Raw genomic sequence first — 23,590 nt, forward strand, 5'->3', positions numbered from 1 at the left:
ACCCTAAAACCGGTTTAACAGAAACCCTAAAACCGGTTTAACAGAAACCCTAAACCCCCGACCGACCCCTATCTCTCAACCCTGTCTTCCCATTTCCTTCCGCCGCCAATTTCCTCTCTTTCTAAAAAAGCCTAGCCACCAAGGTCTCCTTCACTCTTAAAACTGTATAAATATCTCGAAATCTATTTTGACCGTATCACTCTCTCCTTTAAGAAAAACATAATGTTTCTCTTTCTTTCTGGTAATCCATTAAAATAGGTAATTATAACTCAATAATTCTCCTTTTAATTCTTCCAAAGGGTGATAGATTTAGTTTTAACGAGTGATGATCATAGGTGAATCTAAAGAACAGACTGTTGGGTTTCGAATCAGTAGCTTCCCGTAAAATTCACCTAGCAACAACGAAAGTGGAGAAAACAAATAGTAAAATGCCAGTTTTATCCTTCAAGTACCCATAGTTGAAACAAGAGGTAAACGGTGAAAATTTCGGAAGAAAATTTTACGAGTTTTACACATTCACTAATAAATCTCAGTACGGAGATTGGAGTTGCATCTGCTTGCAAGAAACATTAAATTCACGATTAAAAAACATGGATCACACGGTGAATTCGTTTTTTCTTGCAAAATGTAATAATGTGTTGGGCCGAGGGATATTTCCTAGCAAACAGAGGCACATGCCCTTCTTCTTCTTTTTTTTAAAAAAATAATTTTGCAAAAATGGTTAATAACCCAATTTAATGTGAAATGGACATGTACTTTGTGCATTGGCATGCATGCAAAGCCCATTATTATGTGCAGGTCCCAAGCATCTTACCGAATTGAAGTCCTTTTCAGGAAGGGAATCCGAGGAGGTGTAATCATAAATGAATTTGTTGGTACGCAATTATGTTGATTTGGGTAAGCTTTGAGAACTGCAAGGGGATGTAAAATTTGTTTGCTTCCCAAAACTCTTAAGACTCACAACATCATTATCACTAGGCCAAAAATAAATAAAGGCACAAGAAAGTAGGAATCCTGATGACGTAGCAGCAGCAGCAGCAGCAGCTGCATTCAGCAGTTTCTGATATGTGTAATTTTCTGAGAATAAAATCTCACAATCTCACCAAATTCCCTGGGAAATTGGTTTGGCCGGACTAGGACTAATGTGGCTTGTTCTTGCTCTGCTGTGGACGGACAAACAGTCAGTGAAGATGGGAAACGGCTGGTTTACATTTGTATAATGCAAAAGATAGACATCCTATGCTACTTTTGGCCTTTTCCACATAGACTGACACTAAATTTATGACTAATACCGAACAAAACAATTTTGGTCAATTTTTTTCTACTCTTTTTATTTTTTATGATTTTCCCCCTCTTTTTTTTATTAATAGTAGAATAAAGGGTGCTTGCAAAGTCCTAATATTTGATTCATGAACAAGTACCTGATAAATTAAAAGTTTTCCCTGTAATTTTTATGGAGTTGTAATCTCCAACTAGGCCTAATTGATAATGTGTTTTTGAGTAATGTAGGACGAAGGAGTTTACATGTAGTAACAAGAATTGGAGAAGAAACCAGAAACTTTATTAAAAGTTTGAATAAAGAAGATCTGATCACATCCAACAGGGAAAATATGCTCAATTATAACCAATCTAGTTATGTCCTTTGAGATGAAAGTAGGACCCTGCAAAGCTGGCATAAAACCATCATTTGATTGGATAGCACTCATGCAAATTACTTCCACCCCACAAACTTGAATATGGTGATTTCCCATCAAATGGTTTTAAGAATTTGGGGAATTGGGAACCAAACCCTGATTTGCGAATTACACATTTGGGAAAACAAAGGTCACGTCTGAGGAGATGGTGTTCTCTAGTACAGTGTCCTTGTGAAAGGTGGGACCTCATTAAAGTGGCACAAAATTTGGGTTGATAATTGGAGTTTTGTAAAATCTTTGTTCCAAAAATCTTGCCATGTGGTTGGCTACCATTCTCTTCATTCATTCTATTTCTTTTGCATGTACTATTGTCTTGTGTGCTCACCCTCTTGGAAACTTGTAAACACAAAGTCTATTTTCACGGGTCTATTTGACACTTTCCATCAATTATTTGACAGGGTTGTCTCCAATGTCTACCAGACAGAAATCACAAACATTTTCATGGGGGCATTTCTTTCCTTCATTGATTGGGGAGCCACTCTGCTAAGGAGTTTATGTCATTCACACACTTGCTCTTCTAATCCAAAACCCTTTCAATAGAAGATTTTGCATTTCTCTCCAATTCTGAACTATGGGTGCCTTTCCTAGCAAGAAAAAGAGCAGGCCCTGTCATGAGAGGAGAAATGTGAAGAGTTTGACAGACAAAATGAGGCTTCTCCAAGAGGAAATCCAGGAAATGGTGTACGAAAGAGAGAAAGAGGCTAGAGGGTATGAGAAAGAGGTGATGGTTTTTGAATGTAAAGAGGCTGAGTGGAAGAAAGAGAGGAAGAGGCTAAAGGAGGAAGTGAAGAAGCTGAGGAAGTTAGTCGAAGAGAAGGAGGTGAAGATAAGAGGGATGGAAGATTATGCAATGGTGGCTGAGAAATGTGGCAAAGGATGGCCATTGCTGGGGACGAGTTTCCTGCTGGAGCAAATGAGGGAGGAGAGAGCAAGGCGAGATGAGGCTGTGGAGAAGTGGAAGCAACTCTATCTTGCCATCAAGACCGAGCTTGATGATCTCATTCAGAGAACTCATGATGGTCCTATCTCTCTCTTTCCTTCTCTTACAGAAACATCTTTCTATATATTCTTCTTCACTTGTTTAATTACTTTCAATTGCGACTTCACCAACCTTATTTTCTTTACAAAATTTATCTACACAAACAACTATGAGTGCTTACTTAATTATGTATAGCTTAAGCAAATACCTAAGCTTCAGCCTGCAAATATGGTAGCTACCTAGCCACACTTGTCTTTGTCAAAAGTTTCATAACAGTCACATTTTCCTTTTATTTTCCATCATTTTGTAGGAAAAAGAAAAACTATCTCATCAAATGGTTAGTATATACAATGTAACCTTCTTATTAAACTAAGGAATACCTAAGTATGTATAGGTTTTCTTTTAGAAGAAATAACTAATGTAGAGTACTTTTATTGAGGTGTTTTCTCTATGAAAGCTTAGCTAACAAACTTGCTCCTTTTCCACAGGAGATGCGCTGTATTGGAAAGCTGAGGAAGAGGACATGATAGAAGAGCTGAAGAAGGAAGCGAAGAACAAGGAAGAAACGATAGAAGCTTTGAGAACTCGATTAGCTGCGATGGAGAGGGAAGATTATGAGAGGGGACGAGAGATGGATATTCTTAGGCAAAGCTTGAGAATTTTGGGCACTAACAAGAAGGCAGCCTATAGTACTAGTAGTAAAAGTACCACTCTGGCTCAGTATTTGTGAAATTAGCCCTCTAGACAAGTTTAGTACTGGTATTTTTATTTTTATATATAATGTGTACACACAATAAGTTATTCGATGGATAATAATAATTCTAATGCTGGAAGTGAAGTCCATGGGATAAATTGCTAAGACAATATCAGGATGAAGATGGTTCACTAAATTTTTAAAGACTTGGAGGAAATTGGACTTACTGACTTGATGTCTATACCCTCTTGGCCAAGAAAAATGGGAAATCAGCAGAAGATATCCCTAGTTTTCCAATCATTACACATAATGGGTTTTGATTCTCGACATGAGAGATTGATACTTGACTGTCGGATACTTAGATTCTCGCATAGTCACTTCCTGCCCAAGTTTGAAGACCATCGTTTTGCGTGTATCATTGACTCATTGCATTAAACCATGCACAATGGTCCCCTTTGCTTGATCATTTGCTCTTCTATGGAATCTCTAATGGTTAGCTGCTGCTTCAATCCTTTGTCAATTCCTAATTCCCTTGATATTGGCGCAGTAAACAAAAGGGTTATGTAATCTGATGGTATCTCATTACAAAAGAGAATCAAAAGTTCAAATGTACATCTTTTAATGCAAGTAAAACATTGGGCAGGAATGGAAAAAGAAACCCAGAATAAGTCATAATGATTATAGGAAATGGAAAGCAAGAAACCTGGAGTTGACATTTGAGACGACTTATATTATTGCCCTATGAAAGTCACTGTACAAGATATATAATATGAGGGGAAAAAACTGTACATTTTGCCTACAGTCTGATGTAATATTCTAACAATCTTTCTTATAAACACCTTTACCAAGGGAAGCTGTTTTTTTCTTAGCTGGTTGACATGCTGCCTTTTTCATTATTTCGTGAGCTTGCAACAGTTTGGTAATTTGATCTCACACTCTGAATAAAGCAGTAGAACCCGGTTGCAACAGTTAGCAGGGTGACATACATAATGATTGAATCATTCAAAATTCGAACAGGTATAGGATTTGGAGAGGAAGATAAACAAGTTAAATAAAATACCGAAATTATTCTAACTATGATGTATACCTCTAGCAGTGTGACGTAATAGAAATCCTCCATATGCTGCATAAGCGCGCTCCCATCACGAATTGCACGGAATATATTGATTTCAGTTTGCAATATCTGTTCCATGAGTTCTCTTTCTCCTTTCATCTGCACAGAGTATGGACCATTCTCGATCAGAAAGGTAATTTATGTAAGACATTACTCACAGATGGAGATACATAATAATAAATCTCAAGGATTGAATGAAAGAAAAAAAAAATTGATGACATCTTAATTATCGGTATAAATCCTGATGGAAGGTTGATAAAGACAGTCTGTTACTTCAAATATTAAGTTATGCTGACTACCTACAAGGGAATTTTTATGCTGACAGATAACATACCTGTATATATGCATTAAAAATCTAGGCGTTCCTGGTGATCGGAGACAGATTTGCAATGGGGTCGATGGGGGCAATTGCCCCCACTGAAAAATCCTAACTTTTTTTTTTGTTGAATTATGTACTTCTCAAAAGTTGAAGAAAGTTTCAACATATTAACCTATTAATTAAACTTTTAACCCTTTGATTAATAGGTTAAATTTTAAAAGTTTAGTAAGATATTCACAACCCTTTGAATAAGTTGAAAGGGTGAAAGGAAAATCATTAGACAACAAAAAACATACAAATTCTGTGACAAGAACATCTGGTGTGTACTCCCCAATCACATCACCCTGATAACCATCTTTCCAGAGCTCCATATTTTCCTGAAAAACATACATGAAACTCATAAACAAATACATGCATAAACTAACATGAGATACCAACAATTAGTCACAATAAAACCAAGAATACAAGGACTTCAATGTAATTGATTAAAGAGTGTACCCAAGACAGTTGAACAGAAAAACTTCATAAGTAGAATTTAGTTAGGCCTAGCTACTTATGAATACAAAAAGAATCAAATTATGAAGACTAAAGATAGCTGCCGATAGAGATTACATTTTCTAAAACAGCATATATTTTTGCTCATGATTCAACTAATTTAAGAATTCTGAACAGATGACACAATTCAAAATAGATTCCAAAAACATGAAGCAAAATATCATTGGAAAACCAGATTTTCTGATTGTTTGATTATTTACGAAAATAAAGGGTAACTGATGAGTCAATTCTGAACATAAACCAGCAACAACAGCAAAGCTGCAGAGAGAGCAAGGCAAATCAAGCAGTCAAGGTCACTTAGTCACCCCAAAAGTGAAATTTTTCACAACACTTGCTAAAACACCAAATCAAGATAACAAACACAAATAATTGACATCAGAATCAAATGCCTGTCATTTGTCCAGTCCATACCTACACATGCATATCATGACTCTAAGCCACAAATGTTAGAGTTCCAAATAAAAAAGGACTTACCAAAGCATCTCTTAATTCTCCAGCAGCAAGATAAACAGGCTGAGCAACATGGCAATAACCCATCAAACGGGGGACTGTTGGTATAATGTCTCTGTGGTTAACAATTCTCCAGCTATCTTTAACTTTCTGCGCAAAGGTAAGATTCAATTGCATAAACTTTAATGTACAAGATATAGGAGTGAAACAGCATCATTAAATGAGAAGATTGATATCTGCTAAAAGAAATTTCAGTAATTACATTTTCCATGCATCTGGAAGCAATAATTTAAATTCAAGCACAAAAATGACAGAGTGCCAAGTTTTTTACAAGCCTGCAATTATCTGCAAAGAAATGCTTAAATCAACACCAGGGACCTGACCAGAGTCTTTCAGGAAAAATCTTTAATAAACAAAAAGAAGAGAAGATGGCAAAGCAGGACCAAATCACTTTTCTGACTTCAATGATTAAACCTGATAGAACATAAATGTCAAGGCAAAAAGTTCAAAAGAAAAGGTATTCATGATGCAAATAAAAAAAGTATAGGAAAACAGAGAGAGACAGAGAGGAGAATCACAAAAGATGAACTGAAAAACCATAGCTATTAGATGTAGCAATAGATAGATGTGTGTGGGTAATTTGCTCATATTATAGTTGTTGGTGTCGGAAACCAAGAGGAAAGAAAGAGTTCACTCAATTCATGTAAGACGAATGTCAACTAAGTGACACAAATCTTGATAGTTAAATCAGCCTTTCAGCAAGAAATGAATTCAAGAAGAATATATAGAGCTATCAAAATTCCATCAGAAAAAAAACCTATTACTAAGAAAATGTGAACTGAAGAGAAAAACTTTTAGTACCTCATTATATACTTCTGCAAATCTTCTGTTACCTACTCTAGGAGAACCAAAGTTATACATAGTCACTGAAATCGCCCCATGCCTGATACACATAAATGAGATACGAAGTTCAATACATTATTTTTTGCTGATTTCTGATAAAAAAACCATTAGATCTAAGACCATCAAGAAGAAATAATTTCCAAAAGCTTCCAATTATAAACAAATGCTATTCAGCTCTCTACAATCCTTGACATGTTCATGGAAACCTGAATAATGCCAACAGAGATTAATTAGCAATTTTAGCATTTAGTCCAGAAGAGTCCTCAGATTTACCAATTTTTCAAGTACTGATGAAGTTGAGGTTTGAAAAGTCATCTAATCCTTCCACTTACACATATAGTTAGTTGCTTTCTTTCCCTTTTTTTCCTGATTGACATATGTTTAGTTTCTTTTGAACAGCTACAAGTATAATTTCTCTGCGTTTCTTTATACAATTTGAATAGCATGTTATGCGTTGAGAACAAATAAAGAATGCCATTCTTAAGTGAAAAGAGAGAAACTTACTTTGCTAATTGACTTGATGAAAGTTCAAGAGCAAGCAGGGTAGCTAGTGCACCACCCAAACTATGACCAGTCACATAAACTTGCCATCTATGCAGTGGCTCTGTGGTTTCATCTCTGTCACACAAAAATGCACATAAAACTTCTGTTGTTTAACCAATCTATATTTTGTAATTTCATATATGTAGTGAGTAAGCTTCTGCTTAACATCAATAAGATCAACTTTCCATGCACAGAAAACTTCTGTTGTAAGAAACAATCTACATTTGATGATTTCAAATATTTAGTGTGTAAGCTTTCAGCTTAACATCAATAACATCAACCTTCTACTTTCATGGAATCAAATACTGAAATACACCTCTAATATCCTATATCAAGGTTTATTAAGAGCTTAAAGAGAGACATTTGTTAGAGATCCAATATTATCTCAATGGGTAACTCACAAAATTAATAAATATAAGCAAGTGAAGAAATATTTGAAAAGCACCAATCAAAATTTCCATAAATAAATAAAAGCTAAACAACACCTCTAAATATTTACGGATATATGCAAAATTTTTGTACTAAATGTCGACATGTTAGATTTACACTTTAATTGGAGCATAAGCAAAGAGACTCAGACGAAAGTTCACAACAATAACACTTACATATATCTGATTGATGTTTTGAGGAGGGAGATAATCCTTATCCTAACTGAATCATATGCACTTAAAAATCCACTATGAACCTGCAAAATATAGCCAGCATTCATTAGTTATTCATGCAAGTAAAGCTAACAACAGTTATCAACAATACGTGCATTTCATATATACTATTTTTGAAAGAAAAAAAAAAGGGAAAAACAGAGTCCATAAAGCGCTAGCATACTTGGACTTCTTGCTTGAAGTCTCCACCAATCCTTTCAGGGTTTAGCCTTCATAGGTGAGCTAAAAGTTAGTATCAGAAAAAAAGTTATAATATGTGCCTTTCTAAAATGTTAAAATATTATTAAAAATAAGTACTAGGAAATGAACAATAATGAATCATTGCCTGGATTTTGACATCACTGAGTAACATTGCAGATGTCATGATGTCAGATATTCAACAGCAAATATCCTACGCACTGTTATTATGATCAACTGTTAATCTGCAAATTCATTCAAGATTGTGCTATTTTTCCCCCACTTAAGGTGACCAAGAGAACAAAGAAGCACCTTGTGGTGATAGTTCTTATTACTATTATGAATAGGCAGACTTCCAACTTAAACCCACATTTACTGAATTAGTGAGAAACCGTGTTCAGCAATGCAAATGAAAAACCTCTCAGGAAGAGAGCAAGAGAGAAGGAGAAGAGGATATATATTTGAGATTACCCAGCAGGAACAAGCATTAAATCTGTCCGTAAGTCCTTCCATCTTGCCTGGATGATCAATAAATAATTAATTTAAGTGCAAGCTAGATAATTCAACTCAGTTCGTGAACAGATAGATGAAACTAACTTGTTCAGTCCCCCTAAAAGCAATCACTAATCGCCTCCTTGCTGAATCACGCCAAATTGCCACCTGCAGGTGCCTACAATTTAGTGATAAAACCAAATAATCCTTGTAATCAAATAGTGAGGTGCTGTAAAAGATAGGGGTTCAAGAATAAGAAAATTATAGCCAAAAGTGAGCTTATTTCCAATGACATAAAATGTCACCTGGGTATCTGTGGTTGCATTATCCAGAAAACATATTTTCTCAAATTCAGATTTGATAAAACTTGGATGGCCCAGTGACGTGGCAAGCATTGCCCAGGCTTCCATGGCACTTTCAGCAGTTGCAAAGAGTTCTTTCATTTCTTCAGCTTTTTTCTCCTCTAATACCGAACCATCTAGTGAGCTAGAGACATTCTCACCACCACTGTACCTAGAGACATTGTTTTCCACTCCTGCAGAGGAGTCTTCTTTAGTGTCATTCTCCTGTCCTTCCCTTTTGGACTGAGAAACTGCTGCAGTCAACACCATTAATGCTCCTAAAACAGAATCAGTTTGCCTTAATACATCCTCTGTTGCCTTCTTTATGTCTGGAAGTGAAGATTGTATTCTGCTAATGGTAAGTGGTCCAATCGCTTTATCATTCTTATTTTCCTGATCTTCAGGATTCGCAAACCCAGATTCAAGCACTTTATCACCTTCAATATCCTGATTATCTTGAGTTGCAAGCCCAGATTCGATATATTTTGCTTCTGCAATTTTTCGGGACTGTAGACCAATTTTGTTTAACAAGTCAAATCCATCCCACTTTAATTTCTCTGGAACAGGAACTCCAAGTTTCTGAACAACATTTTGATTGATAACATCAGCAAAGTTCTTCCAGAAGTGCTTATCGAACTGCATAATTTCACCAACTTGTGCCACCGGTTCAGTGCTCTGCCCATTAGCCATGCCAACATTATCCAAGTGAAACTTCTCTGAATTATTCTCATTGTTGGTACCTTTGTCAATGATAGAGGTTTCTGAACTACTTTCCACATGTGAAGACATCGCTGACACAGCAAAATCATTAGAAGTCCCAACACCTGCTCCATTCTTATTACTGTTCAACACTCGTTCCTTCAAAAAATATGCATCATTGAATGACTTTAACTGCCCAAAGGCATATTCCACAAACTGGCGTGCTGGCACAGTCTCAGTGCCAACAAACATTTTTAGAGCAGACTCAAATCCGTTTCTCCGAAGAAATTCTGTAACAAAGGGCACTTTCCACCACATTTTCTCTTCCTCAATCTCATCAAAACTCTTATACTTAACCTGAAACCATACCAGACACAAAAACACATACAAAATATAAGTTCTACTTGAATATATAAACTATGATTAAATCTACCTTGAAAATGTGTGGTGAAAGGCAGATAAAACTTTCCATCAGCAACACACGAGTTGTGGCAGTCAAAACACTGAGGAAATTTATATTGACAAAGAAGTCCTGTAAAACTTAAGCATCAATGTTCATTTTTCTTGCAGGGCCCACAACTCATTACATATCCAAATTACACCAGCTCCATTAATCCAAATATGTAAGAATTAATATCCTTAAGAGTTTAATTTAGGCGAGTATTAATTTTAAAATGAGATAGAGAGTGCAATAATCAACCTGATTGACCAATACTTTGGCAACTGGCTCACAAAGTGAACAGTCCAATGGTAAGACTATGCTAAAAAAGATAAAATAACCAGAAGGTATGCCTCAGAGGACAATTTCCTTTAAGCTGGTTTGTGAAATTTACACAAAGCCAATTCATTGTACTCAACCTTTAACTATTATGACCATCCAGAATTATTATACTCCATACACATGGAAAGCTCAAATTAACGTTTAATATTACAAAACTTGACTGACCATTGCTCATATTTGCTAGAAGATTTTGATGAATGCCCGCCCAGTTAGCATCAGGGTATGCCCTACTCTCACATGAAGTGCTCAAGAACAGTCTTGAACTTGACAATAACTTTAAGAATTACTGAACACTATATGCAACTGAGAACTAAAACCTAAGCACTTAACCTAGTGCATAAAAACCCTGACGATTAAGAGGTCTGAAAAAGGCACATAAATAGATATCCAGTATCATCTTACTTTGTTTCAGTACTTCAAATAATAGATATTCAGTTTACCACTTTCTGATCCCACTTTATATGTGAATGTCTTTTATCTAGTGACTCCTACCAATTTCATGCATCTCCATGCATAATTTGCTCCTATGAGTCAACCCCATAAACACATAGAAAATTATGAGCTTGCATACAGGTGCTCATTGTAGAGTGACAATGCATCCTTCTCTTAGAAATAGAAAAACCATAGTATATCAACAACCTTGATCCTTTAGAAAATTTCAAATATCGGAAATATTTTACTTAAAATAATACTACAATTTGCTGTTGACATCTTCCAAGAGAATATATATATCACAAGAGATACTTTGGGACCTCATGAACCGAATCCAAAGGAAACAACCAAAATCAAAAAACATGTTTTTGAATGATCATCAAAAAGGTTCCACATAAACTATATCTTAACAGAATTAAACCTAGGAGTCTTTAGATTATAGTCATATAATATTAGAAATATAAACAGTAATTTCTAATCTTTTGGATTTCTTTATACTTGCAAAGTTCATAACAAAGATGACTATGCTTAAATATATATAGTGTTTATGCACAATTACAGGCCCAAAACTTGATAGGGTGAGTAATGGGATAACTACGAGAAAATCCATTTTCAGGATAAATGACAATCAAGTCTAGGTACGTGAATGGTCAACTTCTCATCCATGCCTTCATTCTATCTACTATCTTTCAAGACCCATCAAAATGAACTTAGTGATTTCTCCCACATTTTTGTGGCTTAAAACTGATTCCCTCCATTGATAAATCCATTATTCTGCACTTAACGAGGTTCAAAAATAAAAGAATATTTCAGACTGGGAATCAGAAAGACCTGACAAGGCAACCCGTTGAAAATCGGTAGGAACTAGAAAGGCTTTATGATAATCAACCCAATACATTTGAGAAAATTTTATCCATTTTGCTCTCCGATAAGCCTTTACCAACAAGATTTCCCTTTATTGGCCCGTTCGATAGAAGTTATACTGCCTTTGCATTCCACTATTTGTTATGTTTGAAGAAAAGATTAACATTCTTTTTAGGACCTAATCTCTTTGAGCACTGCTGCCTTCCTCTGAAGACTGGCAATATTTTCTGCAAACATATCATCAAAATAGATGTTAGGGAGAAACAAGACAGCGCAACAATCGGAGAAAGTAGAAATAACTGAAAGATAACATATTACATAAACAACCCAATCAAATGGAATCAGCAATTGAAGGAAACAAGTCGTCATAGAAAAATTAACAGAAAAAGAATTCGAAGAGGCAACAGCATCATTACCTTCAATACAGAGGGCCCCCTGACATCCCATTCTCCAGCAGTAAGCATATATATTAGCCACCCCTTCATCCACACCGAAAAACCACATGTGAAATGTTAAAAGTATCACCTAATACTCAGTTAAGGGATAAAGACTGAATAGAATTGGGAAAGAAATATTAAGAGACATGGAGACATATTTTTAGCCCTAAATTAAAACTGGTTCCTCCAATTAATGGAATGGGACGATGGATTTAAAGAATGTAATGTAGTGAAGTCAACAAAATTTTTAAGAAGAAAAGTTTTAAATTCTGTGAGCATGTACATCCTAAAGAGATGCACTCAGGGACTTCTATGGCTAGAGAACTTGATTTATCGGATTACAACCAATAAGGAATGACTAAGATGTTTATGTGTAACTTAGAGAAAGTGCTAATTATTTCTTATCAACTTCATTCTATTGGAGACTTTCTATTCCGTAATTTAGACCTTACAAAATAAAAATTTAGTTCAATCACATTTGTTAGAAATATACATTCTGAGATTACCAGAAATTTGGATTTAGGAATCTACCCACAATCCACTATAGAATTTCTCATGCATCTAAAGAATCTAATCTTCCAACAGTACATAAACCTAAATTTAGGAGAACCTTTCACAACAAAAGTTAGAAATCGACTGCCATAAATAGAAAAGAGAGACCCAAAATTAGAAATTTCCATAGGGTCCTTCATGTTTGCATGAGGAATTTCAAATACAGCAAGCAAACCATACCTTAAGCCATTCTTTCCTTTAGAAGGAAACTATAAAATCCAAAAACCCTAAAAGCCCACCTTTTCTCAATAAACTTGAAAATTCCAATATAGATTCCAACTTACCAAGGAAGAGTTGAAGAGCCTTTTGCTCTATGACTAGAATATTACATCATTAGTGGCCATATCTCTATGATCAATGCCTTGGACTAAAATATGCATTAAAATTTATGCTAAATTTCTGAAGAGAGGAGATATTTCAGAATTCCTCCATTATAATTTTCTAATCCTAGCATGCACTTAACCCAATTTGGAAAGGCATTGAAGCATCTCTTGGAAATAAAGAAATAATATCCAGAACAGTTGTGACAATAGTACGGAGAAACCTACCTCAAGCTGCAACTTGCCACCACCTCCCATTCCTTCCAACTCCACCAGCACCTCATGCAAGTTTCCTGGAAAAAGCACACATTTTAATCCGTTATATTTTAGAACAAACGTATGGCGCTCTGAAATTTGAAACTTTGTCTGCTCAACATTCCTAAGCCCAAGCTAAGGAAATTGAAACTAGTAGTTCAGTTTCTTAAAGCATTACTTTAACAACAAGAAATTACATACATTTTATAAAATTTCCAATATGATAGCAACATAACACCCTCACTTGATGATCACATAACATACCCACTGACTTAGATAAAGCAACATGACAATTGATGGCCTGTTAATCTAATAAATTCAAGCCATGCATGTAGCTAAAATTCCTACCATCACAGAGGCTTTCTAGACTAATGCCTCCATTCCCCATGCGCTTATGCGGAGTCACAAGGTTTGCATCCCAAGCAGCAACCTGAAGTTTGACAGCGCTGATTAGAATCTGTATGATAATCTAGAAATCGTCTTGTTTCTCACAGATAAAAGGAGTCATTAATAGTTTCATGTAATCTTACCTACAAAAGGTTAGTCACTCTTTAAGTTAAGTATTTTAATGCAATTATAACTTTATAAATAGGTAAGCAATACAAGAGCCATGCTTAATGAGACAAGAGGAATTGAATGAAACTAAGAAACCAGAAAACTTATAGACAAAAGCTTCTATCAAAAGACAAGCAAGTAAATAAAATAACAAATGAAACTAGAGATCCTAAGAGATTGCATATGCACCTGAATATATTTCAAAGGATGCAGTTTAATATTAAAGGTGAGGTCCTCATTCCATTTTGGCTCCTTTGTCCTGCAATCGTACAGACACTAGTATATGAAATAGATAGGTAAAACTATGCTTACTTTTTTTATCTGCACAATATCCTAAGAATAAATAAACAATAAAAGACAGCTGTAAATGCTCAATATTCTAGATTAGTGGTACATTGGCTCCACAGTTGACATGTTCCACTAAAAAGAGCTGATATGTATATACCGATTATTGAGGTTAACAGTTTAAAAATTTTTTCCAACCCATAAGTTGTGTTTCTGGCAGCAACAGAATCATCCTCACAAAAACTCTAATAAGCAATAGCATTAATTCAAGCTTAAGTACAATAAATACTACATAAGGTCATTTTTCCTTGTTTCCCTTTGACATCAGTAATAGAGACAATAACAATGTATAACATTAAATTAGAACAACTTCAAATGAAGGGTCAGGCATGCTTAAATATGATGGAAAATTTTCCAAAGACAGAGGGAAATGGAAAGAAAACAGCACTGTCACTTTCATATTAGCCAAAAGTTCCAGCTATTAACCGATGTTAAAACAAGCATTTTAGCAATCCTCTTTTGAAAGAGTATCAATCTCAAAAATACATAGATTACCTTTAAAATACAAATGAAAACACCAATAACTTACCCCCATTTAGTCTTGCTTTTGACAACCTGACCATCCAATTGCATTACCACATATGGATCACTAGTTCCCTGAAGGCATAACAGAAGTTACATAACAATATAGTTAAATTTGTGTTAAAGACACAAACACACACATAAACCTCTAATTTTCACTTAACTACATACCCATGGATCCATAGCAGGGAAATCAAAACCCTTTTTTAACTTTATAAACAACTGGCCATCGTATATCTCTCGTATAAACGACCTGCATTGCATTCACAACTGCTTTAATGCCAGGTTAAAAGCTAAAATTTAACATTAAGATTTCCTTTTAAAGGATATATATTTATCTTTTCAGTGTTTAATTACTGAGAGGAACCATGGAGACCAAAACATACTCTGAGAGATAAACAGTCTTACAATCTGCAGCATCAATTTCACGCTTCCCTCTATTTTCCTGACAAGAAAACAATCCAAGCAGAGAAAAAAAATCAAATTTTAGTGCCAATAAATACCTAGATAACCTTCTTAAAGCTAAGGTTTGCTTGGTTGTTATTTTTTGCTTCTTCAAAACTAGCTACAATGAAATATTTGATCAAACATGAGCATATGATTAAAATGTGATAAACATTCAAACATAGTCCTTCTATTCAAAAAAAGTTAAATTTTTGAGTTCTGAAAAATATTCCTCATCTTTTTATTCAAACATCTTCTCAGTAGAAACGCACAAACATAAAAATTCATAATTGAACCAATTTCCTCACGTTTCTCAGAAACGAAGCAGAATCTTTTAAAAAAGAAGAGAAATGGGATTCTCGACATGAATTACTTACAGGAGGACTAGTATAAGCTTCGAAAGCGAAACCAGCAAGAATAACCGCAAGATTAATATCAAACGGTGGCCGCTCTTCATCCTTTTTCTCTTCCGATGAAACCTTTTCAATCTCAGCATTCGTTTTAGAGAAACAAGAAATTGATAACACTCCATCTCTTCCTCTAACAATCACATTTCCTCTCGAAGTAGACAAAGACCTAACTTTCTTCCCGTAAAATTGGCGGGAAAATCTAGGAACAACTTTGAGATGAAAATTACTGAGGCGGAATCGACGGAATTGAAGAGGCGAATAGTGAGGTTGGAGGGAGAGGGTAGCCATGGATGAGCTGACACAGTGGCAATTTGTCTAATTTTGTGGAAAACGAGGGAAGGAGAATTTTGTAGGGATTTTAGTTGACTCATCCTGCACGGCCACATATGTCGGAAGAATTTTTGAGAACAAAGCAGAAAGAACACGTGTCTCATTATCATCCGTCTTCTTTTTAATGCTAGAATATTGTAGATGAGATGACCGTTACAGTTTCCGGTAGTTCATTGTAAGACCTGATTCGGATTTCGGAGGTCCAATTCTCGGGTTAAGCAGTCCGGTCCATGTTGGAAATGAAAGTGTTCAAGGCTAGCTTAAAGACCAAAGCTTAACCTGCTTCGGCCCAAGTTTGGGCTAGGACTCTTCTCTAAAGCCTGAGCCAGTCCGGCTCAATATTTTTATTTAATTAATTAAATAATTTATTTCTTTATATGTATTTTAAAAATTGTCACAAAATGTTTCAAAAAGAATTTTCAACAAAATTAATATGAACTAATTTGAACGTTAGCATAGATAAAAACAATGGAAAATTAAAAATGCAATACAAGTCTAAGGCAAATAATTATCTAAATTCTCACAAAGAAAATATGTAATGAGCTAATAAGTCAACTTTAAAATTATCTCTAATAACTAAGGCTTTTTATTATTTTAAAAATCCTATTGAACTAGATAGAGGCTAATTATTTTGAAATTTTTATTGTCAATATATTTTTTTTTATAAAAGGGAATATTAAAATATAATTACACCAATCTAGGCCAAGCAATGCCCAGTGAGTCAGAAAATAGAATTGAATTGATACTAGATGGTGGATGATCATATATATGTAATCCTAAAGGTAGATTTTGTTATAAATATTAATAAAATTTATCCAATCTGTAATGAAAAATCTAATTAGACTAAACTATTTTTCATTAAAAATATATTTCTTAATTTTAATAGTATTATATAATTTGTAGATTAATATTACAAAATTTGAATTAATTATACTGGAATTTAGAACTACAAATTTTGCCTATGGAAATGATATTTCAAATTCTATCTTTAATGACCCAAAAAACAATTTTATTTAAAAATGATTTTTGTTGCCGAAATTATCATGTTTAAGCATTGTTTTTCTTAAAGAGAGTCCGAATGCTAAATCATTATATGTCACAGGCTTGCATTTTATCCTACCTCTTATTGAACTTACTATAGAATTTGCCATCTAGTGGTGAGTCTAGTTTGTTTCTCCATTACATTTTTTTTTAAAGTTGAATGCCCTTTCATGGAGTATACAGAAATTGATTCCTTTAAAAGGTTGATAATTGTTTGTTATTTGTAGGTGGTATATAATCTCATGACACATTAATATTAGATAGAGCGGCAAGACTGAAACTTTTGATCTAACCTATTTTACATATATATAATCTTGTGAAATTCTTTCGAAGTTCCACGTTAACCCATTCCAATTTTGATATATCCATTTGTTGTTTCTTTCTAGTTTAAAAGCATTCCTAGGCCGTCTGGGTTAGAGGAGATTACCTTGACAGATATTAGAAAAATGGAAGAATATACTTGCCGAACTTTTTATGCACATAACATTTTATAATGTATTACAGAAATATTTTGAATTTTGAGTAACATGCATTACACGAAACTGCTGCTTGAAGAGTTGTCACCATCATCTACGATAACTACTGATCGGTTGTCTTTCAGAACTTCAGTTAACGGCGTGTTTTCTTCTAGCAACATAACCACAATCGTATGAAATGAGGAAGAAGCAAAACAAAAGGATGATTAGAATTATTTCATTTGAAAGTGAACAGTGATTTCGAGGGAGAGAAATACCCAGAAAGATTGTACAGTTATGATACAAGTAAGTAATCAGACAACAGGGCAACACTTGTAACACCAATCAAACAAAGCAAGGAAATAAAATCTGCCATTTTGAATGATGAGTCAGATAAGAAGTAAAGTTTATGCGCATTACTGTCACCCCTGAATCCCCTAACGATCATCGCCTGTAAAAGCAATATACTTAATTAGACATTACAAGTAGAAACATTTAACAGAGGCACTTTACCAAGCAAGTTCTGGCAAAGTCTGATGAGACACCAAAATATATGTAGGTTGACTAGAATATGTTTCTCTTTTTCTTTGCTTTTCTTTTCTTTTTTTATTTTTTCTGAAGGGGGATGGGGGTTAACTAGAATATGTTGGGACTGAATTAGAACCATATCCAAATACATGAATACTGACTGTCAAAATGCATAGTCCAGTTGGATATAGTTCAGGATGGTTAAACATGACATTAGATTCTGTCATTGGCAGAGGTAATGGTAAATTTACATAACGACCAGATATACAGCATACACCATCATACTGACACACTTCATAAAAAATAATAATTGGAAATAACAATCTTAATTGGATAGAGAAATAACATGAAAAAGAGCTCAAGCTGGATATGGACCTGAGAGATTTGCTCTGCATGGCTAAAAATATTTTTGAAGATCCGCCGAATGTAGGAAGCAAAAACTGAAATTGAGAACCAAGGAAAAAATACGCACTATAACGAAAACATTCAACCAAAAGCAGATAATACAGAATCAAATTCCCTCTTTGTCCCAATTTATTTGGCTATCACTCTATATAATAGAAAAAATAGTTAGGTATGAAACTTTTTCAAAAAAAATTTGAAACATAAAACTCCACTTACAAGTTTTCCTAAGATTAACATGTTGTACATTAAGTTTTAAAATTTTCAAAGCTGACAAAAAAATAAATGGTTTACATAATGGACAAGCAAATTTGAATAAAGAAACAAGATCAATAAGAAAAAAAGCATTATTACCCTAGAATTACCTATACTAAGTTAATCAACAGCAAAAGATTAATCACGTGCGTCTAACTTCTGGAATTTGTTGCACCTACCAGGATTCCATCATTTTTACCATTAACCATCCGAAAATTTTTCATCACTTTTTCCTTCCATGTTTATCTTCAGAAGGAAAAAGCAGCAAGTTTATATCAAAATTTGCTAAAGATTTCCCCATTCATGAAGAGTCAGACATGTAATTCTAAACAATCATTGAATTCCTCAACATTTAAAATGCAGATCTGTGCAATCTGTAATTTATGGTGAAAGCCAGACATCATGGAAAAACATTTTTTTTTTACTTTTTACTGGACATTACATTTAGTTTGTGCTGCTAGTGCTGTAATAAACCCTCATTTTCACCTCTCCCCACCCCCGCCAAGAAAAAAAAAAAAAAAACAGAGAAAGAGACAGAAAGACAGCTGCTTGTTAGTGTGTATTCTTACTATCAATCGTCTCCATCACTGTCAACTGTTGCCAATTTATCCTACGAGATACAATTCCTAATGCAACATTTCGAACCTGTTAACACATGAAAGTTGACATGGTTAATCCTCCGTCAAAACAAACACAAACATGGGGGGAAAAAATGAACTTTCCTATTTATTAGAATGCGGAAGTAACCGGCATTATCTTTCTTACCTCATCAAACACTAGATTGATAAACCTCAATGAAAGCATGAGTGTAAGAACAATTTCAGCCACTGGGACACCTATTCGCCTCAAAGGGAGCATAAACCACTGCAAAGCAAATGCAAGTTGTTCTGGTGTCGTGGTTGCCAAGCAAAGGCTTGCACTTTGAAAGATCTTTCAAAAAATAGAGACCTATCTCAGAATGATAAAGACTTTATTTGCTTCTCAACGATATATTACTAAGCTAGTATGCAGAATATATACATATTTATAAACTTGTGTATGTATGTCTAACATATATAGTTCTAAAAAGTAATTTAACCTTTTTGTCACTTAAGTTGCAAAAACTCAATTTCAAAAAAGTAATTTTGAGTGTCTAAATATGATGTCATTTAAAATGTGCGTTATGAAAATTGTAAGGGATTCTTTTCATGAATGCCGTTCAATAAAAAGAAAAATGGAACTATGCGAGAGGGGAATAACCAACTTACAGTGAAGGTTAAACATGAAGCTGTGCTAGCAACAGACAAGCCCTTCCTTGTAAACTGTAATGGCCCTAGCTTCATAATTAAATATGAATAGCCACTTAAAGAAGCATGAAGTTCAGGCAACCCTGTGATTGAAGATGATGGGGTTCTCGACTGAACAAGTTGTGGTATACCATCAGTACCAAGCCCACACAGAATGAATAGAATTCCACAAATTAGTGACACTCTTCCCAATTGATCCTACAAGGATTGCTGAATCAGTATGCAAGTGTCAGCAATGCAATCAATGCATACTATTTAAAAGGAAAATTCTCCTATATGCATCTAGTATGGGAAGAATGATTTCCCTAGATCCCTGCAAGTTAAACTTCAAACACAACATGTGAATGGTCAGAACACAAATTAATGTACACACAACAACCATGCAATAGAGGCAGCAACTAAAAGCCATTAGGGTCTAAAAGATGTCTTTAAACAATAGGCATATGTTAAAACTAGTGTCTAGACCTCAGATCACAAAGCCTTTGACAAGTCATCTTCTAAAGGATACTAGCTTGTGCAACGTAACACAACTTCCCCTGAAAAACATGAATCACTTGGCCTAAAGAAAATAATTAACATGCAGTTAAATCTCCACTTACAAAACTAGATTCACCAGAACGATAAATTTCACTTCTTTTTCCCCTCAAACATTCAAAACTTCACTTGATCAAATTCATTAAGGCAAAAGTTCAAACAAATGTACAAGAAAGTTACATCAAGGAACAGAAAACTTTATCAAGATACACTGAGCTACAGCAGTTAACAAGTTTAAGACCTTACCACCCACACATGTTTTGGGAGAACCAATCCTGACAAAAGAGCAATACATGCTACCAATCCAAAACGAACTAATATTTGGGAACGTGCTGGTAAAACAACTAATGCCAATAGCCATACCTGCATAATCAATATTAGCATTTGAGTTATTGGGAAATAATGTCACCACAAAATATACAAGTACCCACTCAATGTTCGCCAAATGAAATGCACAAATAAAGCTTAAAGAAAGAAAACCTGTTGATGATTCACAATGATACCATGTTACAACGTTTCAGCATTTCAGCTGAACAATTGTCAAATTGCAACAACGAAAACCCATTCAACAAATTCACAAATAAATTCTTCATTGCAATCCATAACGAAACTAGCCATCTCAAAAAACAAATGAACCATAAAAAAAAAATCCCCAAAAAGAAAATCAAAATTAGCAAGTAGCCAACTACCCAAGAACCCAAATTGACCAATTTTATCAAAGTTCAATACGGAAAAAGAAAAAGAAAAAAGAAATTCACAATTTCAAAAAAAGAAAAAACTTGAAAGATTTAAATTTTAATTATTACCAACTTGATTCTAGGGTCCACTGAGTGCAAAAAAGTGGTTGGTGAAGAAATGAACTGGCAAATGGGACTTGAAGTTGCAGTTGAAATCAATCTCAAAATTTTATCAGCTGCTAAACCTCCCGTGGGTAACCAGCTTACCCAGTTCCTTGATTTACCATTGTTACCATCAACTGAAGCTTTGATTTGGATGTTCCTCTTCTTTGCAGTCAAATTAAGATTGGAGGATTTATTGTAATGTGAAAGGAGGGGTTTACGGTTTGCGTGACTTTGAGGGAGAATTAAAATTTGACTGGGATTTGGGTGGCATAGGATTTTGAAATTAGGGTTTAAGAAATGGAAAGGGGATTTAACCGTTGGAATGCAGTTCATTGGATTGGGATTTTGAGGAGAGAGAACCTAAAGTGCTCTCTTGTTTAGGTTGTTGGATTTGATGGCTGGAATTCGGGTTTAGATTTTGGATCTTAATGGCCCAACAAGGGCCCATTGTTTAAAGAAAAGCATCCATACAACCAGCCCATCATTTGTCCAAAAATGGGTTTTAGACCAAGCTTTCTTACCCAAGGAGAATGTTTATGGACCCAATAAATTTGGAGAAAATTTTAATAAATAAATAAATACATGTATTTATTATTAAATTAAATAGTTAGATACAGTTAAATTTTAATATCTTTGTAAGGATTAATTAAAATTAATTCATCAAACGTTTCTTATCCCAAACGAACACTTTGTGAGTTAATTAACATATGATTGATTGCATCATGTTGTTATAATGGCTATTAATTAGTGTTTTGGTTTGCTAGAAGTGAGCATTGCAATGTTGATATTATTGTATATGTCTTTGTTGGGTTAATTAATAGCAATTAAAATGGTTATTATTTCATATCAAATTGAAAGATAGATTATTATTTTTGTAAATTAAAATGATTGTTATCGTATTAATATGTAAATTTAAAGTTCATGTTTCACAGTGTATAAATTTAATTTAACATTGATTTAATTAATTAATTAATTTCTTTTATAATAAAATACTATTTGATTGTAATTAGAATTTTTTCTTGTACTCGAAACCTCATAAAAATAAAAAATAAATTAGAATCGTTCACTCATTACATATCAAATTAATTAAGATCAACACAATATATGTAATAATTAATTGGAAGCCTGTAAAATTTCACAAGATTTGAGAAAATGAAAGGAATTTAACATTATAATTTGCAGCATTCGCTAGATGGAAAGTTCATTCTGTGGAATTCTCTTCATTATTTGGACATATGTGATGGTGAAACTCAAACTGTTCCAGCAGCTTGCATTCTCTGTGGAGCAACTTCTTCAGCCCCAGCATGGATAGCACCGGTGCAAAACAACTGCGTAGCGCTCGCAATTATAGTTATAACTTCCAAAGTCCGCTGCATTATAATTACAACAATTTTCAATGCTAATTGCAATGATTTGGAATCAACTTTTGTTGAACATAATTCTGTTTTTCGTTTAATGAAGGCTTACCAAGTTGGCCTCTGTCCAGCCAATGTTGATCTCTTTACATGCCAATCTGCAGAACAGGGCTCGAACCCAAGGTTAAAAATCGAAAAAACAGTGAAAAAGAAAATGAAAGGGAAAGAGAAAAGGATTGGAGGTATTGACTAACCCCATGGCTAGCAGAGTGAGTGCCCAAGTGAGCAGGGATGAAGAAGCTGCAGCGTTTAAATTTGGTGCATCCCATTGAAGAACATTGGTGAGTCCTGTAACTGAGGTGGCAACGCCCACAACACCAGCGATGAGGGAGAAGACGATGAAGAAACCGGTGGCCATGTTTCCCATTGGAAAGAATATGGGAAATATACGAGCTGGGATTGATAAAACAGATGCTGCAAGGTGCAATGCATTCCAACATGTAAACATTTTGCGTTAAAAACAAACTGTTTCAATGGTGTTTTTAGAAGCAATTAGAGTTACCTGTTTCATGAGTTCTTTCAATTGCATGATTTACAGCCCACCCAGCTACTAATGTTACAACGATATACAGCCCAAGATTGAGAAACAAGAGCATCACTGCTGTAGGTTTCGATCCTCCAGAAGCCATGCCTTGATTTTTCGGCTCAAGAGAACAAAGACAAATTAATTTTGAACTAGATCAGCGTTCCTATTAAGCAGTTGAGCAAGAAAGGACTAAATATATAAGCAAGGACTGGCACTTTCTCTAACCAGGAAAATGATTCATGCATGAAATATTGAAGCTTCTTAAATTCCAAGGAATTGCTTGTATTCTTGGACCGTATTGAGCTTGCCTCGAGAAAGGGTAAAGGAATCCCAGATATCCAATCTATGTCCCCCAAGGTGGTGCTAAAATTTGTTTACATTAAATCCCACAGGGCATAACTTTAGCTGGAATAAACTTTTCCTGCCCAGCAAACAAA

At 34.6% G+C, this 23,590-nt stretch overlaps 4 protein-coding genes across 5 annotated transcripts; 1 reads left to right on the forward strand and 3 right to left on the reverse strand.

Annotated features, from left to right (window-relative positions):
* The first annotated feature begins 1,985 nt into the window (after nucleotides 1-1,985).
* Nucleotides 1,986-3,506, forward strand: LOC110421064 (uncharacterized). The gene is made up of 2 exons (XM_021434522.2): nucleotides 1,986-2,713; nucleotides 3,162-3,506. Exons 1-2 carry the CDS (start codon nucleotides 2,266-2,268, stop codon nucleotides 3,401-3,403), a joined length of 690 nt encoding a protein of 229 aa, XP_021290197.1. The 5' UTR covers nucleotides 1,986-2,265; the 3' UTR covers nucleotides 3,404-3,506.
* Nucleotides 3,507-3,648: 142 nt separating this feature from the next.
* Nucleotides 3,649-15,915, reverse strand: LOC110421063 (putative triglyceride lipase). Of its 2 annotated transcripts, XM_021434520.2 has the most exons (19): nucleotides 15,507-15,915; nucleotides 15,072-15,130; nucleotides 14,857-14,938; nucleotides 14,693-14,760; nucleotides 14,008-14,077; nucleotides 13,612-13,693; nucleotides 13,237-13,301; nucleotides 10,056-10,154; nucleotides 8,888-9,979; nucleotides 8,688-8,750; nucleotides 8,562-8,608; nucleotides 8,077-8,122; nucleotides 7,857-7,936; nucleotides 7,213-7,326; nucleotides 6,667-6,748; nucleotides 5,830-5,955; nucleotides 5,097-5,177; nucleotides 4,455-4,580; nucleotides 3,649-4,304 (listed from the first exon to the last, which is right to left on the reverse strand). In XM_021434520.2, the coding sequence occupies exons 1-19, from the start codon at nucleotides 15,825-15,827 to the stop codon at nucleotides 4,233-4,235; spliced, it is 2,775 nt and encodes a 924-aa protein (XP_021290195.1). In that variant the 5' UTR covers nucleotides 15,828-15,915; the 3' UTR covers nucleotides 3,649-4,232. The 2 variants fall into 2 exon arrangements, with proteins under 2 accessions (XP_021290195.1, XP_021290196.1); XM_021434521.2 differs by lacking the exon at nucleotides 10,056-10,154 and having other exon boundaries at nucleotides 15,507-15,914.
* A 1,660-nt stretch (nucleotides 15,916-17,575) lies between these two features.
* ABCI12 (cobalt ion transmembrane transporter) lies at nucleotides 17,576-21,572 on the reverse strand. The gene is made up of 7 exons (XM_021435179.2): nucleotides 21,177-21,572; nucleotides 20,617-20,733; nucleotides 19,798-20,034; nucleotides 19,316-19,480; nucleotides 19,120-19,195; nucleotides 18,269-18,333; nucleotides 17,576-17,816 (listed from the first exon to the last, which is right to left on the reverse strand). The coding sequence occupies exons 1-7, from the start codon at nucleotides 21,543-21,545 to the stop codon at nucleotides 17,661-17,663; spliced, it is 1,185 nt and encodes a 394-aa protein (XP_021290854.1). The 5' UTR covers nucleotides 21,546-21,572; the 3' UTR covers nucleotides 17,576-17,660.
* Nucleotides 21,573-22,298: 726 nt separating this feature from the next.
* On the reverse strand, nucleotides 22,299-23,399 carry LOC110422338 (AWPM-19-like family protein). The gene is made up of 4 exons (XM_021436209.2): nucleotides 23,130-23,399; nucleotides 22,822-23,041; nucleotides 22,680-22,725; nucleotides 22,299-22,582 (listed from the first exon to the last, which is right to left on the reverse strand). Exons 1-4 carry the CDS (start codon nucleotides 23,254-23,256, stop codon nucleotides 22,463-22,465), a joined length of 513 nt encoding a protein of 170 aa, XP_021291884.1. The 5' UTR covers nucleotides 23,257-23,399; the 3' UTR covers nucleotides 22,299-22,462.
* Between the last annotated feature and the right edge of the window lie 191 nt (nucleotides 23,400-23,590).

Source organism: Theobroma umbraticum, unplaced genomic scaffold, assembly GCF_002168275.2.
Source record: "Theobroma umbraticum cultivar Fairchild unplaced genomic scaffold, ASM216827v3 scaffold_130.0, whole genome shotgun sequence".
Taxonomy (NCBI): Eukaryota; Viridiplantae; Streptophyta; class Magnoliopsida; order Malvales; family Malvaceae; genus Theobroma; species Theobroma umbraticum.

Bases quoted from the DNA above. Each gene is read 5' to 3' on its own strand.
- LOC110421064 (XM_021434522.2), top strand. From the start codon at position 2,266: ATGGGTGCCTTTCCTAGCAAGAAAAAGAGCAGGCCCTGTCATGAGAGG. The intron at 2,714-3,161 runs GTCCTATCTCTC...CCTTTTCCACAG, and splicing joins CATTCAGAGAACTCATGATG to GAGATGCGCTGTATTGGAAA.
- ABCI12 (XM_021435179.2), bottom strand. From the start codon at position 21,545: ATGAACTGCATTCCAACGGTTAAATCCCCTTTCCATTTCTTAAACCCT. The intron at 18,334-19,119 runs GTAAGAATACAC...TCTCAATTTCAG, and splicing joins AGTGATGGAGACGATTGATA to TTTTTGCTTCCTACATTCGG. The intron at 17,817-18,268 runs GTCCATATCCAG...TTGCTTTTACAG, and splicing joins ATGCAGAGCAAATCTCTCAG to GCGATGATCGTTAGGGGATT.
- LOC110421063 (XM_021434520.2), bottom strand. From the start codon at position 15,827: ATGGCTACCCTCTCCCTCCAACCTCACTATTCGCCTCTTCAATTCCGT. The intron at 14,939-15,071 runs GTATGTTTTGGT...AATGCAATGCAG, and splicing joins AAGACTGTTTATCTCTCAGA to GTCGTTTATACGAGAGATAT. The intron at 14,761-14,856 runs GTATGTAGTTAA...TTATGCCTTCAG, and splicing joins TCCCTGCTATGGATCCATGG to GGAACTAGTGATCCATATGT.
- LOC110422338 (XM_021436209.2), bottom strand. From the start codon at position 23,256: ATGGCTTCTGGAGGATCGAAACCTACAGCAGTGATGCTCTTGTTTCTC. The intron at 22,726-22,821 runs GTTAGTCAATAC...CCTGTTCTGCAG, and splicing joins CTCACTCTGCTAGCCATGGG to ATTGGCATGTAAAGAGATCA. The intron at 22,583-22,679 runs GTAAGCCTTCAT...ATTATAATGCAG, and splicing joins GCTGGACAGAGGCCAACTTG to CGGACTTTGGAAGTTATAAC.